This window comes from Erythrolamprus reginae, chromosome 1, assembly GCF_031021105.1.
Source record: "Erythrolamprus reginae isolate rEryReg1 chromosome 1, rEryReg1.hap1, whole genome shotgun sequence".
Classification (NCBI taxonomy): Eukaryota; Metazoa; Chordata; class Lepidosauria; order Squamata; family Dipsadidae; genus Erythrolamprus; species Erythrolamprus reginae.
The window spans coordinates 67,871,212-67,897,631 of NC_091950.1; the positions used below are offsets into that span (position 1 = coordinate 67,871,212).

Genomic DNA, 26,420 nt, shown 5'->3' on the forward strand with positions numbered 1-26,420 from the left:
TATACTGTATTTGTATGCCACCCTCTCCAAGGACTCAGGATGGTGGAAGGCCGATTGCTGTTGCATGCCAAAACCAGAGAGAGCAATGGGGGGGGGGGTTGTTCCCACGTGTGTGCCCACAGCCATAATTCAATGCGCCCTGAACCCCGTGTATGTGTGCATGACTCCCCTGCCCTCCTCCCGCTTTTGGCACATGATGGTACCATGGGCTCATTTTTCACCCTCCCCAAGCTCCAGAGGCTTTCTAGAAGCCCAGGGAGGGTGAAAATGGCCTTTGCCAGCCCAAGAGGTCATCTGGAGGCCAGAAACAGTCCACTTGCTGACTTGGGACTAGAATGCTTGTTTTTCGCCCTCCCCAGCCTCCCCAGAGGCAAAATGGCCTCCCCCATCCCCTAGAGGCCCTCCGGAGTCCAGAACACCCTCCCAAACGGGCCGCTGGAGATCCTGGGAGAGGGGCAGAGCCAGCCAAAAATCAGTTGGCCAGCAATGGTTTCTGTGCTGGCAGATATGGCCCTGTGTGTCACTTCTGGCACATATGCCATAGGTCGCCATCATGGCTATACACAAACTAACAGATAATAGCCGCCCTGAGTCCGCGAGTAGAAGGGCGACCTCTAAATCAAATCAATAAATCAAATACCGGTAAATCAAATCAAATCAATCAATCAAGCAAGCAAGCAAGCAATCAAGCAAGCAAGCAAGCAAGCAAGCAAGCAAGCAAGCAAGCAAGCAAGCAAGCAAGCAAGCAAGCAAGCAAGCAAGCAAGCAAGCAAGCAAGCAAGCAAGCAAGCAAGCAAGCAAGCAAGCAAGCAAACAAGATATTATATGTAGGGGCATATATAGGCGCAGAGTATTTCTCATTTAGATGACTATGAACATGATTAATATTTAGTACATAAACAATTTATTTTCCAAATTCCTAAATATTTTACTTTTTTTACCACTTGCATGTTCATAATTTCTTCTAATTGTTCAATCTGTTTTTTGGTGAGGTTTTTGGTTATAATTTTTGTCTTACTTTTATTCATTTTTAATCCAGCAACTCCACCAAATTCTTCTATCAATCTGATTAATTTAGGGGCCGTTTCAAGTAGTTCTTTAATTGTGAATGCCAAATCATCAGCAAAGGTCTCTTGATGTCTTTATCCTCTCTTACTTTTATCAGTAAAGTTTCAAGAGTTAATATAAACAGAAGAGGAGATAGTGGGCATCCCCGTCACACCCCTTTTCAATTATAAATTTCTCTTTTCTCCATTCACTATAATTCTAGCGGTCTGATTGGGATATATTGAACTAATTAATTTTGTGAATCTGTAGCCAAATTTCATCTTCTCTAATTGGAATTTTATAAATTTCCAGTTCACATTATCAATCGCTTTCTGAACATCAAGGAAAACCAGTGCTATCTCTTTGCCTGGGTGCTCTTCATAATATTCCAGTATATTGATGATTGTTCTTAAATTATTCCTAATCTGACATTTTAGTAGGAACCCATTTTGGTCTTGGTGCATTAATTCATTCAATATTTACTTTATTCTTGCTGCAAATATTGCAATAAATATTTTATAGTCTGAATTCAGGAGAGATATAGTTTTGGATTTTTTTTCACGGTTTCAGTTTTAGGTATTGGGGATATCAATGCATCTGACCAAGATGGTGGAAATTTTGCTTTTTGAACTACTGGTACCTTATTAAACATTTCTAACATATTTTCTTCGATTATATTTATATCTTGTTTGTATAATTCAGCAGGTAGACCATCAGGGCCAGGTGCTTTATTATTTTTCTGTTGTTTAATTATTTATTGTAGCTCTGTAATTGTTATTGGCATATTTAATATTTACTCTTGTTCATCTGTTAGTGGGTTAATATTTACTGATTCCAGGAACTTTTTAATCTTTTCATGTTCGACTTCTTCGTATGCATAAAGTCTTTTTAAAAACTCCAATACAATGTTTTTTTCCTTCTCTACCCCTATCTATAACTTTTGCTTCTCTTTGTTTTCTTAATCTGTATGTTAACCAGCGGCCCAGTGTATTTGCCTGTGCAAAATGATTCTGTTTGGCCATTTTAATTTTATCTGCAATTTCTTCTTGTGCAATTACATTTATTCTATGTTTAGTAAAATCTCTTTTTTCTTTAATATTTTTATTTTGTGGGTCTTTCTGTAAGTCTATTTCAATTTTTTTAATTCTTTGAACAAATATTTTAATAGCATATACATTTTTGAATATTTGATTTTAAAGTATAAAAACTAGCAAAACAAATAGTAACAGTATAAAATTGCATTATATCAAGTGACTGAAAGATCATATTCTCACATGATCTTTAAAAGGAGGTACTTGTGATATCTGCCATTGTTCAGGTATAACAAAAGACAGGTGAGATTGGATATAGTGGGCTGAGCTGGTGGGAATAAAACAACTCAAAGTGGTTATATTTTTTAAGGTTGGACTCCTATCACCAAAAAACCCCTTATTGACAAATTACAAATAGGTTTTTCCAGATTTCTATTGGACACAGGCAAAAAGTGAACGGAGGTTGGGGAGAAATGTCTGGATTAAAATACTGCATAATGTCCCGATTTGCAACATCCAATACATTATAAATGCTTGCAAATAAGATGTACATTGATCAGGTGCAAGTATCGGACATTTGAGAATGAAATGTGGCAATTTAAGGCAGAATTGATTGTTGGAAACATTATACAAAGTAGATGACAATATTCCCTTGATATCAACATACAGATAACTGTAATACGATTTCACAGCTTTTGTTTTAAAGGAGGATACTGATAATAAATTATAATATGAAATTTTCAAACTTTTATAAGTCTTGGTGACCACATGGCCCAGAAACAAAGGTCTTACTGTGAAAAGATGAATGATATGTCTTTGAAAGCAATACAGAGAAATATATTCACTAAACTGTAGAGTGAGCATATTTTATTACAGTTCTTTTGGCAAACATCCATGGTCATTTGATCCAAAGTTCTTTTGTTTATTTAACTAAAGCAATACCTTCATTTGTAACTGAGGATAACGAATGGAAAAACCATAACCTACAGTTTACTACAGAGCAGCTTAACTCTCTCCTCAGATAGCATAATTTTTTAATGCTATTTGCATCAACAATGCCAAATCTAAACTCATAATGTTGAATAATATAGCAGAAGAGTCTGTGCAAAAGGAAAAAGTTGCAAGTAGGGGCATGCTCTAAGTTGATAGCTTCAAAAATTAACTGTCTCTTCCTAGAATTTTCAGGGTCTGTAATGCTTTAATGGATATAAAGCTAGTGTTTAACAGAATTCTCTTTTTAGAATGGATTTGCTCATTGTCCATATAGAAGGAGTAATAGGTATTCAGCCAAGTATCTTGGCTGCCATGTTGCCAAGAGGTAAGGACACAGTTCTAGCCTGTAGCTTCCTATTCCCCTTACAAATGCAGAGACAGGACAGGACAGAGACCACAGTGCTTCCTAAGCTTTGATACTGCAGGCTCTTTGTATGGCTACAGCTTATATGCCTCTCTTCTTCTTTTCCCTGTGGAAAACAACAGAATTGCAGTTTCGCAAAATTAATCAAAAACACAGGCGTTTTCAAATAACCAAGGTTATTGGTTTATGCTAGAAATCTGTGGGTGTCTGCCTATAAGCTGAAGAACAAATAACTATGCCTCTAATATAGTACAATATAGTCCAAGTCCACAAGTTACAGGTTAAAATATTCCTTTCGCCATAGGAGCCGAGGTGGCGCAGTCGGTACAGTGCAGTACTGCAGGCCACTAAAGTTGACTGCTAGATCTGCAGGTCAGCGGTTCAAATCTCACCACCGGCTCAAGGTTGACTCAGCCTTCCATCCTCCCAAAGTGGATAAAACGAGGACCCAGATAGTGGGGGCAATATGGTGGCTCTGTTAAAAACTGCTATTGCTAACATGTTGTAAGCCGCCCTGAGTCTAAGGAGAAGAGTGGTTTAAAAATCGAATAAATAAATAATAAATATTCAATTAAACTTTCACTATATTAAATTAAACTAATCAAGAAGAGAAGCAACTTAGAACTAAGAAAGTTCTGACAGTCAGAACAATTAATCAGTGGAACAAGTTGCCTCCAGAAGTTGTGAATGCTCCAGTACTGGAAATTTTTCAGAAGATGTTGGATAACCATTTGCCTAAAGTGGTGTAGGATTTCCTGCCTAGGTAGGGGGTTGGACTAGAAGACCTCCAAGGTCCCTTCCAACTGTTATTTTATTCTATTCTATTCATACAAATGTATGAACACATTGGCCAAACAAGTTTCAAATATCAAATCCAGCTCAAGATATACATTATAGCAATAGTCTATAGTTTTGAAATACACGAGGTCTCTCTTTAGGAATGAGAATAAAATATAAGAATTCTATTTATATCAATGAAATAAACAGGTTATGCTCCTGTTAAATGTTGGGGGGGGGAGGGAAATCTCATGGACATTTTATTAATTTATTACAGTTAATCACATTGTATTGGAATTATTAATATTAGCATATTAATAATATATTAATTAGCATTAATATTTCAATCGTTTTATTTGGAACATAATGTCCTTTAACCAGAATCTCAACAAAAGTTATGCAGTCTCATTGCATCTTTATTGTGGAAGAAAATACTTGTATACTCACAATATACTCACATTCTCGTCTGAGTCTCATATGCACATTTAAAAATTATTCCAGTAGTTCTGGCCTTAGAAAATTTTTGCTCTAGAAGTACCATTTTTAATAGTGTGACTTTATTCTAATATGGCAATACAGCTTTCATTTATCAATAAGTTGTCAGTCCCTGGCATTGTGCAAGAAAGGTTTTGCTCTAGAATTACCATTTTTAATAGTGTGACTTTATTCTAATAGGGCAATACAGCTTTCATTTATCAATAAGTTGTCAGTCCCTTGCATTGTGCAAGAAAATATTTGCTCTAGAAGTACCATTTTTAATAGTGTGACTTTATTCTAATAGGGCAATGCAGCTTTTATTTATCAATAAGTTGTCAGTTCCTGGCATTGTGCAAGAAAATTTTGCTCTAGAGGTACCATTTTAATAGTGTTGAGTTTTTTCTAATATGGCAATATAGCTTTCATTTATCAATAAGTTGTCAGTTCCTGGCCTTTTGCAAGAAAATTTTTGCTTTAGAAGTACCATTTTAATAGTGTTGAGTTTTTTCTAATATGGCAATATAGCTTTTATTTATCAACAAGTTATCAGTTCTTGACCTTTTGTAAGGAATGCCTAGGAAGGTTTAGAACAGATTGGGAGATAGCACCAATGTGTGCATACATACAGGAAAAAGCCAGGCATTTGAACCATGCCCTGACAGTTCAACTCAGAAGGAAGGGTTGGGCTGGAAAACATAAAACTATAAATTCCAGCCAAATTGTCTGAGGCACTCCTTTCCAAATCACTTGAATAAACAGCCAAAGCTTCTGACCAACCATTTTATTATTCATCTCTGCAAGACAACCATTTTGGACTTCAGAACAACGAGCCCTATACGCAATTAGCTTTCTCAAATTTCTATACAGAATAATTATATTGTATAGATGGTTTTAATCAAGACTTGGGAAAATATCCAGAACTTTAACTCTACTAAGGATTTAATGGCTAACTTAAGTCAAGACTCTTTCTGAGTTTTGTCCTTCAAAATACATGCAAGGATGGGAAAGTGAGGGTTGATAATGAACGGGTCAAGCAAGAAATAAAGAGGTAAAAGCATATATTATTTTGCTCTTAACTGTTACACATACACGCGCACACACACATACACACAAACTTATATTTGCTCTAGGAACAAAACCATGCATGTATGGATAAAAAGTTTTGGAAGTACGTAAACTGCTTTGGTGAAAAGGATTAAGGTATCTAATTAGTAATGCCGTCATTTGACTACCAACTATATATTTTTTAAATTTAGCAAGATAGAGTGATCAGCCAGACATTCTTTGGCATAGTATAGAGTTTGGTACTTATTCAAAATATTTTTATACTCCAGAGTAGATGTATAAGGAATATTAACAGAATGAACTAGTCTCCACAAATAAGTATTAGTAGGCTTCATAGTTTCTTAAGAATATCAAGTCATACAAAGTAGCAACTGGAACCTAGAGTAGATTATATGTCTACAGATATAAGGAAGAGACACTGTATACAAAAACTTCACAGTCTAAAAAAACAATAATGTTTCATGATTTCTGACTTAATTTAGAAGTTGGCTGAGCAAATGTTTGTAATGTGACTTTCTGCAAGTATCTGCCTCCTTTCCTCTTTTCTGCATCCCTTCACACCAATGTCATGTGTTTTAAGACCTTCAGTGCCAACAATGTCTTAAAAAGCAAATCTAAGCAACAAAAGCTGAACTATAAAACACAAGGGAAAAGCTTTAACTATATGAAGCAACTGCCAATCTAGAAGAGTCAAGGGATTATGAGTTCTCTTTTCCTCCCAATTCTTTTCATGATTTTTGGAGCAAGTGATCAATAATACCATTTTTGGAGATATTGGTACAGTGGTACCTCTACTTATGAACTTAATTCGTTCAGTGACCAGGTTCTTAAGTAGGAAAGTTTGTAAGAAGAAGCATTTTTCCCATAGGAATCAATGTAAAAGCAAATAATGTGTGCGATTGGGGAAACCACAGGGTGAGTGGAAGCCCTGTTTCCTCCCAGGAGATTCCTAGAGAGGCCCCACAGAGGCTTCTCCCTGCCTTTTCTGGCCCTGTTAACTCCCAGGAGATTCCTAGATAGGTCCCATGGAGGCTTCCCCCTGCCTTTTCCGGATATAGTTTTGGAGACTCGGATTTGTAAGTGGAAAATGGTTCTTGAGAAGAGGCAAAAAATCGTAAACACCCGGTTCTTATCTAGAAAAGTTCTTAAGTAGAGGTGTTCTTGGGTAGAGGTACCACTGTATCTGTAAAACACCCAACAAAACCAACAAAAAGTGGATAAATTCTTGAAAATCTTTACCTTCCTTGCAAATGCAGAAAAATTATGATATAGAAATGACTGCAACCCTGACAGTTTCAGTTCTATCATAAAATAAACTAACCTTTTTAATTTTAATTTATTCAGTGTAGGTGCTGTCTGACTCCAAACTAATTCTAGCCATGTACAATAAATCAACAGACTAAAAACAGATTAAAATAATTATGAAAGTTCAGCTTTTCCAGAACATGATTCCTTCATGCATGCAGCAGTGCCGAAAATTAGCCTGTGCGCGCATGCCCACCAGCTGATCATCGGGCACACATACATGCTAGAACCCAAAAAGTTTGGTTTTTCCAGAATGGGGGCCCAACGAGTGTGCACACACATTTCCACACAAGCTTTTCGGCATTTGGTGATATCACCATCACTAACCAAGTGGATAGTCCCAATTGTGGTTGTTAAGTAAGTACTACTGCATCGCAGTAGTTATACAACTGCATCACAGGAGACAGAGTACATTTGCTCATGGCACTGTCACATGATTGTTTTGCAACTTTTCCCCCTTTCACTAAACCGGGCATGGGCATGGCCAGAACATGATGCATCCGGCCCGTGGGCCGCCAATTTGACACCCCTTCTCTAAACCTACAATGTGCTCCCCTAACCTTTTCACCATATCTTTACTCAGGTACACAAAAAAATACAATGGCAACCCAGTTAATGTATTTATAAGGTCAAAACCCAGAAAATTAATTCAAATGGAATTAGTTTTCTAAGATCACTCAATTATTTTAAAGCCCCTATATACTGTAAGTTGCCAGTTTCAATTGTGGTTGCTAAATGAGAATTACCTATTGATAGGAAACAGGATTCAATAAGGTAATTTCAAAACTCACTGATATAATTTATTAGGTAATCAAAACAGATCTGGATCTCAAGATAAGCCTGTTCTTAAAGAGAATGCACAGTTCATGAATAATCAGGCTAATAATTCAGAAATACTTTCTCAGTTACTTTTTCATTAACATCATCCCATCACCAATCTCCTCCCACAAATGGCTACACAGCTTTAACTTTGCTGCTTGTATCCTTACAATTTATATTCACTGGTTCCTAATATGATTTGATTGCTTATTTGTACCCGGACTATCATTAAGTGTTGTACCTTATGATTCTTGACGAACTTATCTTTTCTTTTATGTACACCGAGATCACGTGCACCAAGACAAATTCCTTGTGTGTCCAATCACACTTGGCTAATAAAATTTCTATTCTATTCCATTCTATTCTATCATAACTTCAAACCATTGCTAAATGAGGCAGTCACTAATAGATGACTACTTGTATTAATTTCTTGACCAGATCTTTGCTCTGACTTTATCTGGGTTTAGAACCTAAGGATTGCTCAGAGGTTTGAAAGGTTATCAGTCAACATCAGGGCTTTAAATTAAATCAGAAAATTGAAAATCATCCTGGAAGAAGCCTATGGCAGATGTTAGAATAAAAGCTATAGTATAATTTAATGGTAGTGTCTGGCATGCAGTAAGGCCTCAGATCCATTCCCTAGCATCCTCAGTTAAAAGAGTTTTAAATAGATAAATGGGAAAGGCTTCTCTATACCATGTTGTCAGAATAGCCTAAACATTCTTTTTATATGAATGAGGATTAGCAAATTGAACCAAATCCAAGTGACTTTTGGAGGGATACTTCCTCTGAAGAAACAGAAAATAAGTTTGGAAGCATTCCTGTTGCTGTTTCTGAATGCAAGTGACATTTAGCGGTCATGAGAGTTTTTAGAAATTGCCTCTGGTTAAACAACTGTAATTTTACTTGCAGGAACCATACTTACTCCATTTATACTTACAAGGCCCTGATCTCAAAAGACAATTTATAACTTTATTACGTCTGGATTAATAATATGCTAAATTGTAATATATTAGATTGACCACTTTATATCTCTTTGCTATGTGGGCAGCAAATAAATTTCAGGATCTAAGTCAAGCCAACCAATTTCAGCATTTAAATACTTAAAGGCATCATGATCAAGTTTTTTCAGAAATCTTTCTTACATATTCATATTTTAAAATTTCTGCTTAGGATGGAGGAGGGGAAGAGAGACATAAAAGGTATCCTTGGAAATTGATTTCAATTTGTAGCTAGGTAAATTTAAAATTTAAATCTACCACTCACCAAAGTTAGCTCTAATTAATTAATTAATTTCCACTATAGTATTCCATATTAAAGGAGGGGAAACATTTACATAATTGCTTAAGGTCACAAAAACTACAAGAAAAAACTGTCATTTGTAGCAGATAAATCAATTTCAGACAAGTATGCCTAGCCCTATTACCTGCTCTTTGAACAAGATAACCAACTGATAACAATGTGAAAAGCAAGATTCTTGTTCAATTAATTTGTTCTGAGTGACTAGATTTTACATCTTGAGGAAAATACATTAATACCAATGTTGCTTTTTTTGTTATTTTTACAATGAGCAAAATATATAATTTCTTTATACCAGCAAAAAACAGATAGATAACTCTCATTCTGTAGCCAGAATTAAAGACTGGCTACATACATCAATTATCGTATTTTTCGCTCCATAAGACGCAGTTTTTTTCCTCCCAAAGTAGGAAGAAAAATCAGCCCCGTCTTATGGAGCGAAGATGCAGGCAGGGGGGGGGGGGGGAGGCTGCGAACTCGGAAGCGCCATCCCGCCGGCTGGCTGGCTAGCTGCTGCCTGGCCCCCTCCCTCCCGGAGGAGGGTCTCCCTCCGCACCACCAGCGGCGCTCCCCCCGCCAGCCAGCCAGCCAAGCCCCGCGCCTGTCAGAACCGGCTCCTCGCTCTCCCCCCGCCGCCCGCCGCATTTGCAGGAGGTGGGGAGGGTCGGGCGGCCCGCCAAGGCCATGAGGGTTCTGGCGGCCGCTGCCCCCACTTCCCTCTCTCCGCCCGCCGCTGCGCCTCCTTGACGGGCAAAGGTTTTTCTCAGCGGAGGTCTTCAATGTCGGGGGCGCACGGGCGGTTGCGCGCGCTCCCTATCTCCCTGCTAGCCCACTCGGAATATTCAAAATAAGAAAAGCCTTTGCCGGCTTTTCTTATTTCCGAGTGGGCTAGCAGGGAGATAGGGAGCGCGCGCAACCGCCCGAGCGCCCCCGACATTGAATATCACCTTCGCCGGCCCCGCCTCTCCTGCAACCCCCTTGCTGGGAGCCCGGGACGAAAGGGCTCTCGGCAAAGGTGAGGCGGGCAGGGCGTGCGCGCGTCACCGCTGAGAAGAACGGAGAGAGAACGAGAGTGAGTGAGAGCAACAGACAGCAAGATAGAGAGAAAGTGAGAAAGAGAGAGTGAGAGAAAGGGGGGGAGAGAAAGAGATAGCAAGAGAGAGAGAACAAGAGAAAGAAAGAGCGTGAGAAAGAAAAAAAGAGAGAAAGAGTGAGAGAGAAAGCAAAAGAGACAGAAAGAAAACAAGAGAGAGAAAGTGAGAAGAAGAGAGAGAAAGAGGGGGAGAGAGAGAGAAAGAGAGAGGGGGAGAGAGAGAAAGAGAGGGAGAGGGAGAAAGAGAGGGAAAGGGGGGAGAGGGGGGAGAGAAAGAGAGAGGGAGAGGGGGAGAGATAGCAAGAGAGGGAGAGAAAGAGAGAGGGAAAGGGGGAGAGAGGGGGGAGAGAAAGAGAGAGGGAGGGAGAGAGAGGAGATAAAGGAAGAGGAGAGAGAGAAAGGAAGAGAAAGAAAGAAAGAGGGATAGAAAGAGAGAGAGTGTGAGAGATGCTCAGTGAGCCTTTCTTTGAAGTTGCCTTTCTTTCTTTCTTTCTTTCTCTCTTTCTTTCTTTTTCTCTCTTGCTCTCTTGCTCTTTCATTCTTTTTTCTTTCTCTTGCTTTCTTTCTTTCTCTTGCTTTCTATCCTTCCTTCCCTCCTTCCATTTCTTTCATTCCCCCCTCTCTATTTTTATTTCTTTCATTTTCTTTCTCTCTTTCTTGCTTTCTTTCTTGCTCTTTTTCTTTCTCTCTTTTACCTTCCCTTCCTCTATTTCTTCTTTTCTTTCTCCTTCCTACCTTCTTCCCTCCCTCCCTCCAGTCCTTCCTCTCTTACTCTCCCCTTTCATAAGTTTCCTTGCTTCCTTCCTCTGTTCCTGTCCCTTCCCCCTTTCTTTCTTTCCTTCCTTCCTTCCTTTCCTCCCTCCATTTCTTGCTTTCCTTTTCCTTCCTCCCTTCTTTCCTCCCTCACTCCCTTCTTTCACTCCTTCCTCTCTTCCTCTCCCCTTTTTGGCTCAAAATATTTTTTTTCTATTTTCCTCCTCTAAAATCTAGGTGCGTCTTATCAGCAGGTGCGTCTTATAGAGCGAAAAATACGGTAATCTAATTCAGTCATAGTCTTATAAAAAAAAGTAATATTCAAGAAATTGTAGGTTTTCGTGGCTATTTATTGGTAAGATTCCTTCTTGCTGATGCCATGTGAACCAATATATGTGTGTAAATGTTTCACTACTTATGTTGCTAGATTCTTCAAGAAGGTAGTAGTCAGAAAATAATCACATTCTTGCAATACGAGCAAAATGTTAACGAGACATGTGGATATGATTCTAAAACATACATATTTTCCGTCTAATTGTTTCTCCTACCTCAGTGTTAAAGATGCAGGCCTCGTATCAGGAGTGCTGCTGTGCGTTTGAAAAGCCCAAAATGAACCTCCTGGGTTGAGTGGTGGACGATAACCGGAAGCAGCATTTACTTTATTAACAGCTCCATTTATCATATTTAAATTTGTCAGCTGAAGAGGAGAATAAAGAAATGACAAACATTTTAAAAGATTCAACAAGACAACAAAAGTATATTGTCATGAATTTTCACTGAAAGATTATATAGTTAATATACAGTGTTCCCTCGATTTTCGCGGGTTCGAACTTCGCGAAAAGTCTATACCACGGTTTTTCAAAAATATTAATTAAAAAATACTTTGCGGTTCCCCCCCCCCTATACCACGGTTTTTCCCACCCGATGACGTCATATGTCATCACCAAACTTTCGTCCACCTTTAATAAATATTTTTTTAATAAACTTTAATAAAGAAACATGGTGAGTAATAATCTAAATGGTTGCTAAGGGAATGGAAAATTGCAATTTAGGGGTTTAAAGTGTTAAGGAATGGCTTGTGATACTGTTCATAGCCTAAAATAGTGTATTTACTTCCGCATCTCTACTTAGCGGAAATTCAACTTTCACGGGCGGTCTCGGAACGCATCCCCTGCGAAAATCGAGGGAACACTGTATTGTAAAAGAAACAGAGCCCAGTGTACACAGCAAAGTAGAGACTTTAATTCCTGCTGAATTCACACCCGCGAAAAGGTGTGTCTAATGAGCGATATGAAAGTTAGCAATCATAGTGTAATGTGTGAATATAAGATTTCATCATCTCAAAAGAAGCAAGCAAATACAAGTCATCGACAAACTATAGTTATTTTCTGGAGTCTCGTGGACTCACAAAAAAGCAGATTCCTGTATTTACAAGTGACACCAAATCTAGCTAAGCAGTAGCAAAAGTATCATTAGCAACATATACTCTCAAACAGAAGCAGCCTATGTGGGCTGGGATGAGTATTTTGAATATTTTCATTAATTAACAGGGGGGAAAGTACATATACATGGTCTATTGGACAATCAAAAATAATAATCATAATAATGTATTAAACATATTATTAGTATAATCAGTATTCATTTCTTGCATCATTGTTCCAAAGTCTTTTCTTGCCCTGGTCAACTTTTCTGATTCTACCATCCCAGGTTCAAAAGATTATTTATTTCTTTATTAAATTTATCAGTTGCCCATTTACTGCAGGATAACTTTGAGCAGGTAATTAATACATATTAACTATCTGTTGCTACTCAACACATATATATTTTTCCTTCCAACGTTGTGTGCTGATTCTTTTATCATACCCTAAATTCCTCAGTTCTTGATATCTTCAAAAATTCGCTATACTGTAGACATACCCAAGAATATATTAACCATTCTGTTATTTCAGTCCAAAATGGAGACCATACGAGTTAACATTTCAGTTCTTGAATTGCAACTGCAGTGAACTCTTTTTAAACACAGACATGCAATATACATAAAATATATTTTTGTCTTGATTTTATTTCAAATTAAAAAGAAATTCCTCTCATGATATTAAGGAGACATCCCATTGCTTTTTAGCAAAGAAGACTCAAGCTTGTTATTCCACAAAACATCTAATGTCAACTTCATCAGCTTTCTTCCCTCTCTATAAAAAGTATGTTATTGGCTTAGGAACCACAACTGTTTTCTTCAAACATCCAATGATTGTGGAACCTGAAAAATGGCAAATAACAATTAACAACTCTGTTATTCTGATAGTGAGATTAAAGCACTACAAAGAAGCACTCTGAGCTAAATTAAAATTAAACTTTTTTTTTTCAAATTCTACAGTTTTAAAAACTCTTCTTCAATTGAGTTAATTCAAAATATGACAATGGAAGACTTTCCAATTTAATAGTTAAATATTTAACAGGGAAAAGATGCAATCATTAGTTCTTCCTTTCCTGAGTAGTTCCTTTTCCTTTCCAAAAATCTGTTCTAGAAAGTTAGAGGATCTCCTAAACAGTAGGTGAAGAGATGTTGAAGAATCAAGAATTGTCAAAAATTATCCTCCTCTTCTTTTTTATGCCAGACAAAATTAGTGCAAAATGTCATCTGGAGACACTTTTGTGTCAGAATAAATCTTGTCAATGCATCTGGAAAAATATATTTTTAATTTTTATTGTATGTATATTAGTATTATATCGATTACATTTATGTATTTATTCCAGTCCAAGCCAAGGAATAAGAATTTGCTATTTCAGTGCCTTACCCAACTCCTTTTTATTACTTTTCAAAAAAAATGCTAAGTTTCTTGAAAACATGATAATAGTATTATTTAAATAATAAACCATGCCATCGTTTGGTAATATTTCTGAATGAATTTTTTCCTGCACTGAACATTTGATCATGCTCACTGTCCTCTGACATAAAGACCTCTATTTCCAGTAAAAAGAAAAAAGAAAACTTAATGCAGCCATCTCTTTCTACATTACTTTTCATTGTTAAAATTCTGTTTGTCTTAAAGCTGTCTTTCACACTGGAACAGGTGTGTAAACATTTGAACATATGGTGGGTAAGGATGTTTCACACATTCCACATAGACAGGTGCTCAACTTGCAACAGATTTAAATACAGTCCCAGGAATCAAAAGCAGGCATCAGAGCACACAGGCTTATTTAAACCAGCCCATCATGTTTCTTCAGTGTTGATAGTTATTCTTCCACTCCTTGATTTGTTTCTCCTGCTATAATTATCCTGCCAGCTCAGTAGATTCCTTGGGGAACCAGTAGAATAATTCACATCTGTACAGCAGAGCTCTGCTTTGCTGACTCTGCTTTGCTGACTGTGACTTTCCATCCTCAACATTTGATGTGCCTTAAGGTACATAACAATATTTATGGTGTGTGTGTGTGTATGTATGTATGTAAATATATAGAGAACATTTTAATATAATATAATATAATATAATATAATATAATATAATATAATAATATAACATAACATAACATAACATAACATAACATAACATAACATAACATAACAATAATATAATAATGTAATAATATAATAAGTGTGTGTGTGTGTGTGTGTGTGTGTGTGTGTGTGTGTGTAGGTCTTGGCATATTCAGGTCTTTTCCCGGGTAAGATTGATAGTATTTTGGTGACGTTTTGACGAGGTCCCACTCATCATCTTCAAATTGGTGTTTCGGCTTTGTGCTAGGGCAAAGAAAGCCTGAAAGACCCAAATACTGTATGCCAAGACCTACATATCCATGCTCGTGAAAATCTATGAAAACTAATATACATACATACATATATATAGTATATAATGAACAATATCATATTTGATATATCTTTGGCTGAGTTTAAATTTAAAGGATGAGTACAAAAGCAGGACAAAAACAACTTTTTTGCATGGGGAAAATAGGATTTATAGGCTTAAATACTGTATTTTTCGGAGTATATGTCACACTTCGCCCCCAAAAGAGGCTGTAAATTTGGGTGCATCTTATACTCCGAATGTAGCTTTTTCGAAACTATTTTTCCAGCTCTAATGAGGTGTGAATGATCTTCCCAGCTTGCAGGATTTTTTTCATTCCTATGCCTTCCAAATAAGTTTTTTTTCCCAGCCCTAAGTCTTTGCAGGCTAGTTTTCATTCCTACTCCCTTTGAAGAAGGTATTTTTCAGCCCTAACAAGGATATAAAATAATGTGCTGAAACTGAACAGACGAAGGATGCTTGCCAGATGAATACTTGATAGGTAGATTTTTTCTCTTATTTTCCTTCCCCAAAACTAAGGTTTTATACTTATACATTTACAGTGATACCTCGTCATACAAACTTTTCGAGATACAAACCCGGGGTTTAAGATTTTTTTGCCTCTTCTTACAAACTATTTTCACCTTACAAACCCACCGCCGCCGCTGGGATGCCCCGTCTCCAGAATTCTGTTGCCAGCAAAGTACCCGTTTTTGCGCTGCCGGGATTCCTCTGAGGCTCCCCTCCATGGGAAACCCCACCTCCAGACTTCCGTGTTTTTGTGATGCTGCAGGGGAATCCCAGCAGTGCAAAAATGGGCACTTCGCTGGCAACAGAAGTCCAGAGGTGGGGTTTCCCAGCGAGGGGAGCCTCAGTGAAATCGCAGCATCGCAAAAACACAGAGGTCTGGAGGTGGGGTTTCTAGGACTTTGGTGTTTTTGCGATGCTGCGATTTCACTGATGCTCCCTTTGCTGGGAAACCCCACCTCCAGACTTCCATTGCCAGTGAAGCGCTCGTTTTTGCGATGCTGGGATTCCCTGCAGCATTGCAAAAACACGGAAGTCCGGAGGTGGCGCTTCAGCTGGCAAAGGGGGTGAGTTTTGGGCTTGCACGCATTAATCGCTTTTCCATTGATTCCTATGGGAAACATTGTTTCGTCTTACAAACTTTTCACCTTAAGAACCTTGTCCCGGAACCAATTAAGTTTGTAAGACAAGATATCACTGTATATACTTATACCCTGGTGCATCTTATACTCTGAAAAATTTGATTCCCCACCCTAAATATAACTAGGTTGGGGTTTAGACATCAATAAAGTATATAGTAACCAGGGTATAAGTATATACAGTGATATCTTGTCTTACAAACTTAATTGGTTCCGGGACAAGGTTCTTAAGGTGAAAAGTTTGTAAGACGAAACAATGTTTCCCATAGGAATCAATGGAAAAGCGATTAATGCGTGCAAGCCCAAAACTGTCAGACTAATCTCATTGATTTCTTTGACTATGTCACAAAGGTGTTGGATGAAGGTGGTGCCGTGGATATTGCCTACCTGGACTTCAGCAAAGCCTTTGATATGGTTCCACATAAAGAGCTGATAGATAAATTAGTGAAGATTGGACTTAATCCCTGGATAGTTCAATGGATTTGCAGCTGGCTGAAGCATAGACATCAGAGAGTTATTGTTAATGGCGAGTATTCTGAGCAGAGTCAGGTTACAAGCGGTGTGCCACAAGGGTCTGTTCTGGGTCCTATTCTTTTTAATATGTTTGTGAGTGACATAGGGGAAGGTTTGGTAGGGAAAGTTTGCCTATTTGCCGATGACTCTAAAGTGTGCAATAGGGTTGATATTCCTGGAGGTGTCTGTAATATGGTAAATGATTTAGCTTTACTAGATAAATGGTCAAAGCAATGGAAACTGCAGTTTAATGTTTCCAAATGTAAAATAATGCACTTGGGGAAAAGGAATCCTCAATCTGAGTATTGTATTGGCAGTTCTGTGTTAGCAAATACTTCAAAAGAAAAGGATTTAGGGGTAATGATTTCTGACAGTCTCAAAATGGGTGAACAGTGCAGTCAGGCGGTAGGGAAAGCAAGTAGGATGCTTGACTGCATAACTAGAGGTATAACAAGCAGGAAGAGGGAGATTATGATCCCGCTATATAGAATGCTGGTGAGACCACATTTGGAATACTGTGTTCAGTTCTGGAGACCTCACCTACAAAAAGATATTGACAAAATTGAACGGGTCCAAAGACGGGCTACAAGAATGGTGGAAGGTCTTAAGCATAAAACGTATCAGGAAAGACTTAATGAACTCAATCTGTATAGTCTGGAGGACAGAAGGAAAAGGGGGGACATGATCGAAACATTTAAATATATTAAAGGGTTAAATAAGGTTTAGGAGGGAAGTGTTTTTAATAGGAAAGTGAACACAAGAACAAGGGGACACAATCTGAAGTTAGTTGGGGGAAAGATCAAAAGCAACATGAGAAAATATTATTTTACTGAAAGAGTAGTAGATCCTTGGAACAAACTTCCAGCAGACGTGGTAGATAAATCCACAGTAACTGAATTTAAACATGCCTGGGATAAACATATATCCATCCTAAGATAAAATACAGAAAATAGTATAAGGGCAGACTAGATGGACCATGAGGTCTTTTTCTGCCGTCAGACTTCTATGTTTCTATGTTTCTATGTTTCTATATAGTAACCATGCAGTGTTTATTACAGCAGCTACAGAAGGGCACTGTGCCATCAGAATAAACAAAGTAGACCATCAATTTTCATTTCTTTTATCTCACCTCTGCTATCAAAGACCACTTTGAACCTATCCTCTTTCTCTCAAAATAATCTTCCTAGTTCAAGAATGGATTAAGATTAAATATCCTCAATTCTGTCCTCTGGAAGTGTGTGTTTGTATGTCCCTGCAATTATAGGGAGGGAGAAGAATAGAACCCAGTGATAATACTTTTTGTCTTACCGTCCCTAGCTGTCTACCAATAAATAGGATACCTCTAGGAAGGAAGGGAGCCTTGTTCTGCCATTAACGGAGATCTATTTCAACCACACCCCATAGATAAATTACCCGCGGGCAAGTTTATCTGCATGCTTGCATTATAGATATAAAACAAGATAAAAAAAATAGATTAAGGAGTTTGAGAGGTGCGAAGGCTCCGTGTACATCAAAATTGATTTGGCTCAAGGCCCATGACATTCCTACCCTGCTTGCTGAGTTTACCAGCTCATAGGATATGCACATAAAGAGCATAAGAGTCCCAGTCTCCAGAAAACATTCCAGACAAAACCTGCCACAGACGTTCCTGGGAAACCTGACAAATTTGCAGATTTGTTTGTAGTGTTTCCAGCACATGCATCTTTTTTTTTTAAAAGAGTCTGTATTGTTGTGGATTATTTGCTTTCCATTACTGGAAGAAATCAGACTTGGAATTAAACACTCCTAAGAGTTTTAAAGCTAAAACTTCACTGGGAGTTATTTCAGTAAGGCTCAGATGTGCCAAACGTTTGATGATCAGAGAGTAACCCTTCCCACAAAATAGTCCCTTGAAGCTCAGCTTGACTCAGCCAGCAGCTCCTTGAAATCTTTCAAGGCTAAATCCAGCTACATAAAAGCTTTTAGGAATGATGCTGTTTCAGGCACTCTTTTCTTCTTCTTTAATATTGGAGTTCATCGGCTTTCAGATGAATCTCACAATGTATCTACTCAAGAAAAAAATGACAAACAAAAATAAAGGAGAAGCAGATGATGGGTGAAAAAAGAAGGGGCAATGGCTAACAAGAATTAAAACACATTTCTTGTTTCAACTTGCAGCTGAACAGAAGATCCAGGAGGGAGAGGCTTAAAGATAGACTGGAAAAAAGCTTCCTAACATTGAGTATATTACAGATGAAGTGATAAATCTCTATGCTTTAAAAGCATAGCTAATTATATGTGTTTTTTGTGAGAAGACTGTGATAGAGAAAAATAGGGGAGGGGGAAGAGGAGAGGGAGGGGAGAGAATTCACAGAGTGGGCCTTCTCCGGGTCCCGTCAACTAAACAATGTCGGTTGGCAGGCCCCAGGGGAAGAGCCTTCTCTGTGGCGGCCCCGACCCTCTGGAACCAACTCCCCCCGGAGATTAGAACTGCCCCTACTCTCCTTGCCTTTCGTAAGCTCCTTAAGACCCACCTTTGTCGTCAGGCATGGGGGAACTGAGACATCTCCCCCGGGCATATACAATTTATGAATGGTATGTCTGTATGTATGTTTGTTTAGGAAATGGGTTTTTTAAAATATTTTTAAACTGTAATTTAGATTTGTTGTAAATTGTTTCACTTTGTTGTGAGCTGCCCCGAGTCTGCGGAGAGGGGCGACATACAAATCTAAATAATAGAATAAATAAATAAATAAATAAATAAATTCAGATGCGAAATACACAGCCTGGGAACTTAATCTCCTCACCACAGCACTGTAAAATACAAAAACGAAAATAATCTGAGATTATTATTTATTAGATTATTTATTAGATTTGTATGCCGCCCCTCTCCGAAGACTCGGGGCGGCTCACAACAGTAATAAAAACAAATCTAATATTAAAAAACATATAAAACCCTATCATTATTTTAAAAACCAAACAGCATATTCATACCAAACATAAGTATAAAAAAGCCTGGGGGAAAGGTGTCTCAACTCCCCCATGCCTGGCGGTATAAGTGAGTCTTGAGTAATTTACGAAAGACAAGGAGGGTGGGGGCAGTTCTAATCTCCGGGGGGAGTTGGTTCCAGAGGGCCGGGGCCGCCACAGAGAAGGCTCTTCCCCTGGGGCCCGCCAAACGACATTGTTTAGTCGACGGGACCCGGAGAAGGCCAACTCTGTGGGACCTTATCGGTCGCTGGGATTCGTGCGGTAGCAGGCGGTTCCGGAGGTACTCTGGTCCAATGCCATGTAGGGCTTTAAAGGACATACCCTTAAAAGCAGAACTTGTTCATATTTCCTAGTATTTGATATAAAAAGATTTGGAGGCAATATATCACCATCATGGCTAGCAATCACCTACAATTTTATCCTCCTTATGAAGCAGGTACTGACTAGTTCTTGAAGTGGCTGGTGCCAAGCAGAATGGTGTTTTAAAAAAAACAACAGAAAAAACACTGTACTAGATATTTGTACTTTATATTCTCCACCAAGTTTTATGAGGAATGCCAGCTTTTTTTTTCTTCTTTTGCTAAGAACCACCTTTCCAATGAAAATATGAAACAATATGCCCGGCCCCCTTTCTTACAATAATATATCATTACATTTGTAGGAAAGTTGCTGCAAGCTTTGAACACTGGCTGACTCAACAGAAGAGACAGATATATCTTGTTCCAGCTCTCGCCTGGGTGGTCTGATGTTATCCTTAAGATCAAACTCTGTAGCTGGAAAAGTTGGAGCTGTTGCTAGTGAAAATCAATCCATGAATTTGCACATTTGTTCACAGAGAAATGCAGAAAAGAAGCTCCTCTTCTTTTTATCACGCAGGGCAATTCAACACATTCTTTTATTTACCATCAATAACTACAAAGCACTGAAGCCTAAGAAATTTGTAACAACTGCTGCTTCTGTTCTGCCAAAAGCATTCAGGCAGGCACCAATAAAGACCTCACACAAAACCAATACCACCTCACAGTATATTACATGAGGAAAACAGTTCTCAGCAATAGTATAGAAGAGGTTTGCCATTATCATTTTTCTTTTCTTTTTTTCCAATTTCCCATTTGAGCCCATAGTCCAAACTTTCATGGTGGTCTTTATTTCTGAGCCTAAACCACAATATGGCAATAATCACTATAGTCAACCCAAGTTGTACTGTATGTATGTATGTACAGTGATCCCTCGATTTTCGCGGGTTCAAACTTCGCGAAACGGCTATACCACGGTTTTTCAAAAAATATTAATTAAAAAATACTCCGCGGTTTTTTTCTATACCACGATTTTTCCCACCCGATGACGTCATACGTCATCACCAAGTCACTTCTCTCTCTCTTTCTCTCTCTTTCCTGTCATTCTCTGCTTCAATCATTTTCTCATTTCTTTTTTTCTCCCCTTTTTTCTATCATTTCTCTCTCTCTCTACCTTCCACTCTCCCCCCTCTTGCTCTCTCTCTCTCTCTTTCTCCCTCTCTCTCTCCCTCTCTCCTTTCTATCTTGCTCTGTCTGTTGCTCTCTCTCTGTGAGAACTCCTGCCCCGCCTCTCCTGCAGCCCCCTCGCTGACAGCTGGGACAAAAGCGCTCTCAGCTAAGGGACTGCGAGAGGGGCGGGGCGGGCATTCTCAAAGTGCTCAGAGCGGCTAGCAGCCGAATGAGGAAGACGAAAAGCCGTAGCCGCTAGTGCTGCTGCAGGAGGATCAGTGCCCCAAGAAAGCCGGTGAGAGGGGCGGATCGGGCGGGCGGGGGTAGTGGCGAGGGGGCCGGAGGCGCTGGGGGCGGCATTCAGAACAATCTTCGCTGGCCTCCGCACTTTCATCGCTCCCCACCCCCAACTTCAAGCCCGGCTCCTTGCACGGCCTTGGAAAAGGGTGCGCGGGGGTAGTTTTTGGCTGTCCATTGCCAAAAATGGTGCTTTTACTTCCGCATTTCTACTTTGCGGAAATTCGACTTTTGCGGGCAGTCTGCGACCCCTGCGAAAATCGAGGGATCACTGTATTATGTATAAGACATGTATGTATGACCTTTTACAAATTAAAAGAGGTTGCATATGAAACTGGTAAGTAGAAGAAGGCCCTTGGGCATGGACAATGTTCAATGTGCAAACTAAGAACCAATTAATTTGTCATTAATACAAGCAGTAGGTAACACTGAGCATTTTGGAGGCATAGAGAATACATTTGGAATTGTCACAATATTAAATAATAATAATATAACTCCCCATGATTTAGTGGGGTCATTCCTAAAATTGTTCTTCATTTCCTGTAACTCAGAGGAGAAGAGGCAGGGTTAACTATCAACCCTGCTGTACTGTCTGTTCCTAGTTAGTATTACTTATTTATCAAGGTGGGAAGTGGGAAAATGATGTAAAATTAAGAAAAGATAAATTGTGATGCAGCAAAGATTTCCCTTTATAAAACTCCAGCACATATAAATTAGCTTGCAGTAGTTTCATCAGGATGCCTTCCTTCCACTTATTCTATGCTCACTATAACCACAGTGCCTTAGCATTATTAATATGTACAGTATACAGTGGTACCTCTACTTAAGAATGCCTCTACTTAAGAACTTTTCTAGATAAGAACCGGGTGTTCAAGTTTTTTTGCCTATAATTAAGAACCATTTTCTACTTAAGAACCCCAGCTGGGAAAAATCTCCCAGAGAATTTGAGAGCGGCACGAAGGCCCGGCCAGTTTCCTGCCGTTCCCCCTTTAATCCCGGCCATCTGGGCTGCCAGAGGAGCCTTTTAGTGGCACTTAAGGAGGCTTTGGCAGTCCAGAGCGAACAAAGTATTTTCCTTTCTCTGGGCGCTTGGACAGGGAATAAATCTCTGCCAGCACCCAGAGAAAAGAAACGCTCCCTTCGCTCTGGGCAGCCAAGGAGTCAACACAGTGAAGGAAAGACGCCGACTATAAAGCGAGCGAGCGAGCGAGGGGAGAGGGGAGCCCTTCAACATGGGAAGGAACAGGCAGCAGGTAGCAGCAGCAGCAGCAGCCAGTGTATGGGAGGCAGTGTATGGGAGAGAGCATCGCGCCGGGTGTATTGGAGGTGCGTGCTCCTCCTCGCCGCCTCAAAGTCCCTCCTTTTTTTTTTTAAGCCTTAAAGTTTTGGATTTTTTTGATTCCCCTCACCTCACCTTCTTCCTTCGGCAGCAACTGTCCTCCTCCTCCTCCTCCTTCCATCCAAATTCCGAGCTTTTATTTCTTTTCCAATGGGTTTGCATGCATTATTTGCTTTTACATTGATTCCTATTTGAAAAATTGCTTCTACTTAAGAACGTTTCTACTTAAGAACGGAACGAATTAAGTTCTTACGTAGAGGTACCACTGTATTAGGAAAAAAGTGCTTGCAATCCCTCTGATCAAGCACACTTCAAGAAGATCCGTTAAAGTTAATCCTTATCAAATAAATCTTCATCGGTGTTTGTTTTTCCATTTTGTGAAATGATACTAGCATCAAATGCTATTTTTATTCAAAATGGAAAAGATATTTTTTTAGATACCTGTTGTGTAAGAAGGCTGATGTGACTGGGTGGCGAGTACTGTCTCGCCGCTTGCTTCTCTGCCAATCTCTGAAGTTCTGCTGCAATATCATGATTATAACGCTTGTTGTCTTCTGCATCCTTATTCATTCTGGCAGATACTCCACGCTGTCTGCTTGGGCTGTGACTTCTTGATCCTGCTAAAGTGAGTGGAAGGTTTTACTGTGCCATGATTTCCCCCCCCTAGATAGAAGAAATTCGCCTTCTGCACAAAAATTGGCAAGGGGCAGACATATTCATGAGAATATGTCTCTTCGCAGAGGGGCGGCATACAAATCTAATAAATTATATATTATTATTATTATTATTATTATTATTATTAATATGAAAGATACTAATATGTAATTCTCAATTACAATATCTATCTATCTATCTATCTATCTATCTATCTATCTATCTATCTATCTATCAGCACTATGTCAACTATTTGGAGGGATACATTAAGAAGCCACTTCAAACCTACTGCTCTGAATGCCAAGGTCTCATGTTGTTGTTTTAAAGCACAACCAAAGCCCCACTAGAATCAGAACTGATTTATTTATTTATTGGATTTGTATGCCGTCCCTCTCCGGAGACTCGGGGCAGCTAACAACAGTAATAAAACAATGTACAATAATAATCCAATAAATACTAAAAATGATTAAAAAACCCATTCATATAAAAAAACCAAGCATACATACAGACATACCATACATGAAATTGTAAAGGACCAGGGGGAAAGAGCATCTCAATTCCCCCATGCCTGGCAGCAGAGGTGGGTTTTAAGTAGCTTATGAAAGGCAAGGAGGGTGGGGCAATTCTAATCTCTGGTGGGAGTTGGTTCCAGAGGGTCGGGGCCGCCACAGAGAAGGCTCTTCCCCTGGGTCCCGCCAAGCGGCATTGTTTAGTTGACGGGACCCAGAGAAGACCCACTCTATGGGACCTAACCAGTCGCTGGGATTCGTGCAGCAGAAGGCGGTCCCTGAGATACTGTACACATGCTCCTCTCCCTGCAATCCCAGAAAAAGTAAATTGGGGGAGGGTGTAGCCATGCTCTATCATTGTGGAAGTCTTTGAAATGGCCACCAAAAAACCTTTGAGAGAATATGGAATCATGATACTTGGAGCAATAGGTTCAGAAGAATATGAAGCAGCCCTCCATTGGTTGGCACCGTCCAAATAAATTAGCATAATAAGAAAGAAAAATGAAAAGCCATTCTTATGTGAATAGAACAGTTCTTTTCCAAGTCTTAAAAACTTTGTGAGGATTATAAGGAGAACTCTAATACAACATGTGACACATTAAAATTTTAAAATACTCTACAATGAAGAATAAGTTTACTCACATCTGGTTATAATTTATTGTCTATATTAATAATGTTTTTGCTTCAAGATTATCTTTCACTGAACTCATGTCATTCTGAATAGAAATCTTAGATGTTTGCTGGTGATGATTTTTTTAATATTTCCCCAATAAAATAAAATATAAATTTAAAATATTTATTTTTGAAGCATATAAAATCCCATAAACACGGACATTCTCAGGGTCTCCCCCGTTTTTTCTTTACATAGTGTTTATATGTGCCATTTATTTCTTTTCTTGTTCCATTCTGTATATTTTTCTTTAATTTATGCCATTTGGGTTTTGCCAAAATATTTCTAAAAAACACCTGAAATCTAAAGAAAAATAAATTTAAAGTAGCATTGAACCAAGAGAGCATTTTCAAAAATGTAAAAATGAAAAGTACTGCAGTAGCTGAACTTCTGAAAATAATCCAAAAAGTTTATATGCTACACAAGGGGGAAAAAAAACCTGCAAAGAAATACAAATCTGATGGCAAATGTTGAAAAACAGATGGTCTGGCAACTGCATACTTCAGTGCTGCAAGCAATCACAGTGGTATCTTAGTACTCAACTGCTTTGAAACTCATTGACTTTGGTGCTCAATGCATTTTAACATGAAAATGTTGTCCTCGTCCTCATTGTTTGTTTAGTACTCAGTGCACAAGCTAGAATTTGTCGGTCGGTTGCCTGGGACTTACTATGTTATTTCTTATGGGAAAATTTGTTGGCAATTCATCATTTTTGGTACTCTTCATGACTCCAGGAATCAATAATGAGTGCCAAGGTAGCACTGTAGTGCTACTGAAATCTGTCACTGCCATGTGAATCAATTGATTGTTTAAACATGACATCAATGTCAGCAGTGTAAGCCTTTGAGAGCTCATTCTTATTCAGATCAATCTGGCATCCATTTCAATATTTGACATTACTGGGCTGTTTGCTGGTCTTTCCACATCCTTTCCCAGCAGGTAAAAAGGGCTAAGTAGGGGAATGAACACCTGCCCCTTTAAATATTGGATTTCAATTCCTAGCAGCTCCAATCAATAAGATTTGAACTATAATCCAACAATATCAGAAGGGCCATGGGTTCCCTATTCCAAGGGAATAGACGTGATTGTTTCTTGGAAAAAACGGTAATAGTATCCAGCAGTTAAAATAATATATTAAAGAATTGTTCCAGTATTATTTACAGATAGAGATCTGTACAACAGTGTTTTTCAACCAGTGTGCCGTGGCACACTAGTGTGCCGCGAGACATGGTCAGGTGTGCCACGAAGCTCACAGAGAGAAAGAAAACAAGAGAAAGAGAGAAAGAGAGAAAGAAAGCAAGAGAGAGAAAGAAAGCAAGAGAGAAAGAGAACAAGAGAGAAAGAAAGCAAGAGAGAAAGAAAGCAAGAGAGAGAAAGAAAGAAAGAGAGAAAGAGAACAAGAGAGAAAGAAAGCAAGAGAGAGAGCAAGAAAGAAAGAGAGAGAAAGAAAGCAAGAGAGAAAGAAAGCAAGAGAGAGAAAGAAAGCAAGAGAGAAAGAAAGCAAGAGAGAGAGCAAGAAAGAAAGAAAGAAAGAGAGAGAAAGAAATCAAGAGAGAAAGAGAACAAGAGAGAAAGAAAGCAAGAGAGAGAGCAAGAAAGAAAGAAAGAGAAAGAGAGAGGGAGGGAAGGTGGGAGAGAGAAAGACATAGAGGGAGGTAGGGAGGGAGAGAGAAAGAGAGCAAAAAATAGAAAAGAAGGAAGAGAGAAAAAAAGGAAGTGAGAGAAAGAGAGAGAGAGAAATAGAGCGAAAGGGAGGAAGAGAGAGAATTTTTTTGTCCAAGCTTTTTTTAGCCCCCCCCCCCCAACTGTGCCCCATGGCTTTGTACATGTAAAAAATGTGCCGCGGCTCAAAAAAGGTTGAAAATCACTGCTGTACAACAATATCATTGAAATCTGGCAAAATCTAACTGATGAAGAAAAACTAATTCAAAGTGGAAAAGGTATAATCTGATGGCAAAGCACATCGTTGCAGAAGAGACACATTCCGTCCTTGGCATCTCCGGGTAAAAATGTTAAAGGCTGCTACTG

The 26,420-nt window shown here is 38.8% G+C and overlaps 1 protein-coding gene across 12 annotated transcripts in view; it reads right to left on the reverse strand.

Moving 5' to 3' along the window:
• Positions 1-26,420, reverse strand: part of TTLL5 (tubulin tyrosine ligase like 5) — a 160,854-nt gene that overhangs the window by 51,169 nt on the left and 83,265 nt on the right. For 5 of the 12 annotated variants that reach the window (XR_011559384.1, XM_070754270.1, XM_070754283.1 and 2 more), the window contains 2 exons: positions 23,001-23,176; positions 11,572-11,720 (listed from right to left, as the gene is read on the reverse strand). Coding sequence is in view for 10 of the 12 variants with exons in the window: in XM_070754270.1 (XP_070610371.1) it covers positions 11,572-11,720; positions 23,001-23,176 (325 nt within the window). In the remaining 2 variants the exon portion in view is untranslated. Of the gene's footprint in view, positions 1-2,131; positions 3,542-11,571; positions 11,721-23,000; positions 23,180-26,420 lie in introns of those variants that run through there. The other 7 variants (XR_011559383.1, XM_070754273.1, XM_070754271.1 and 4 more) reach the window with 3 other exon arrangements.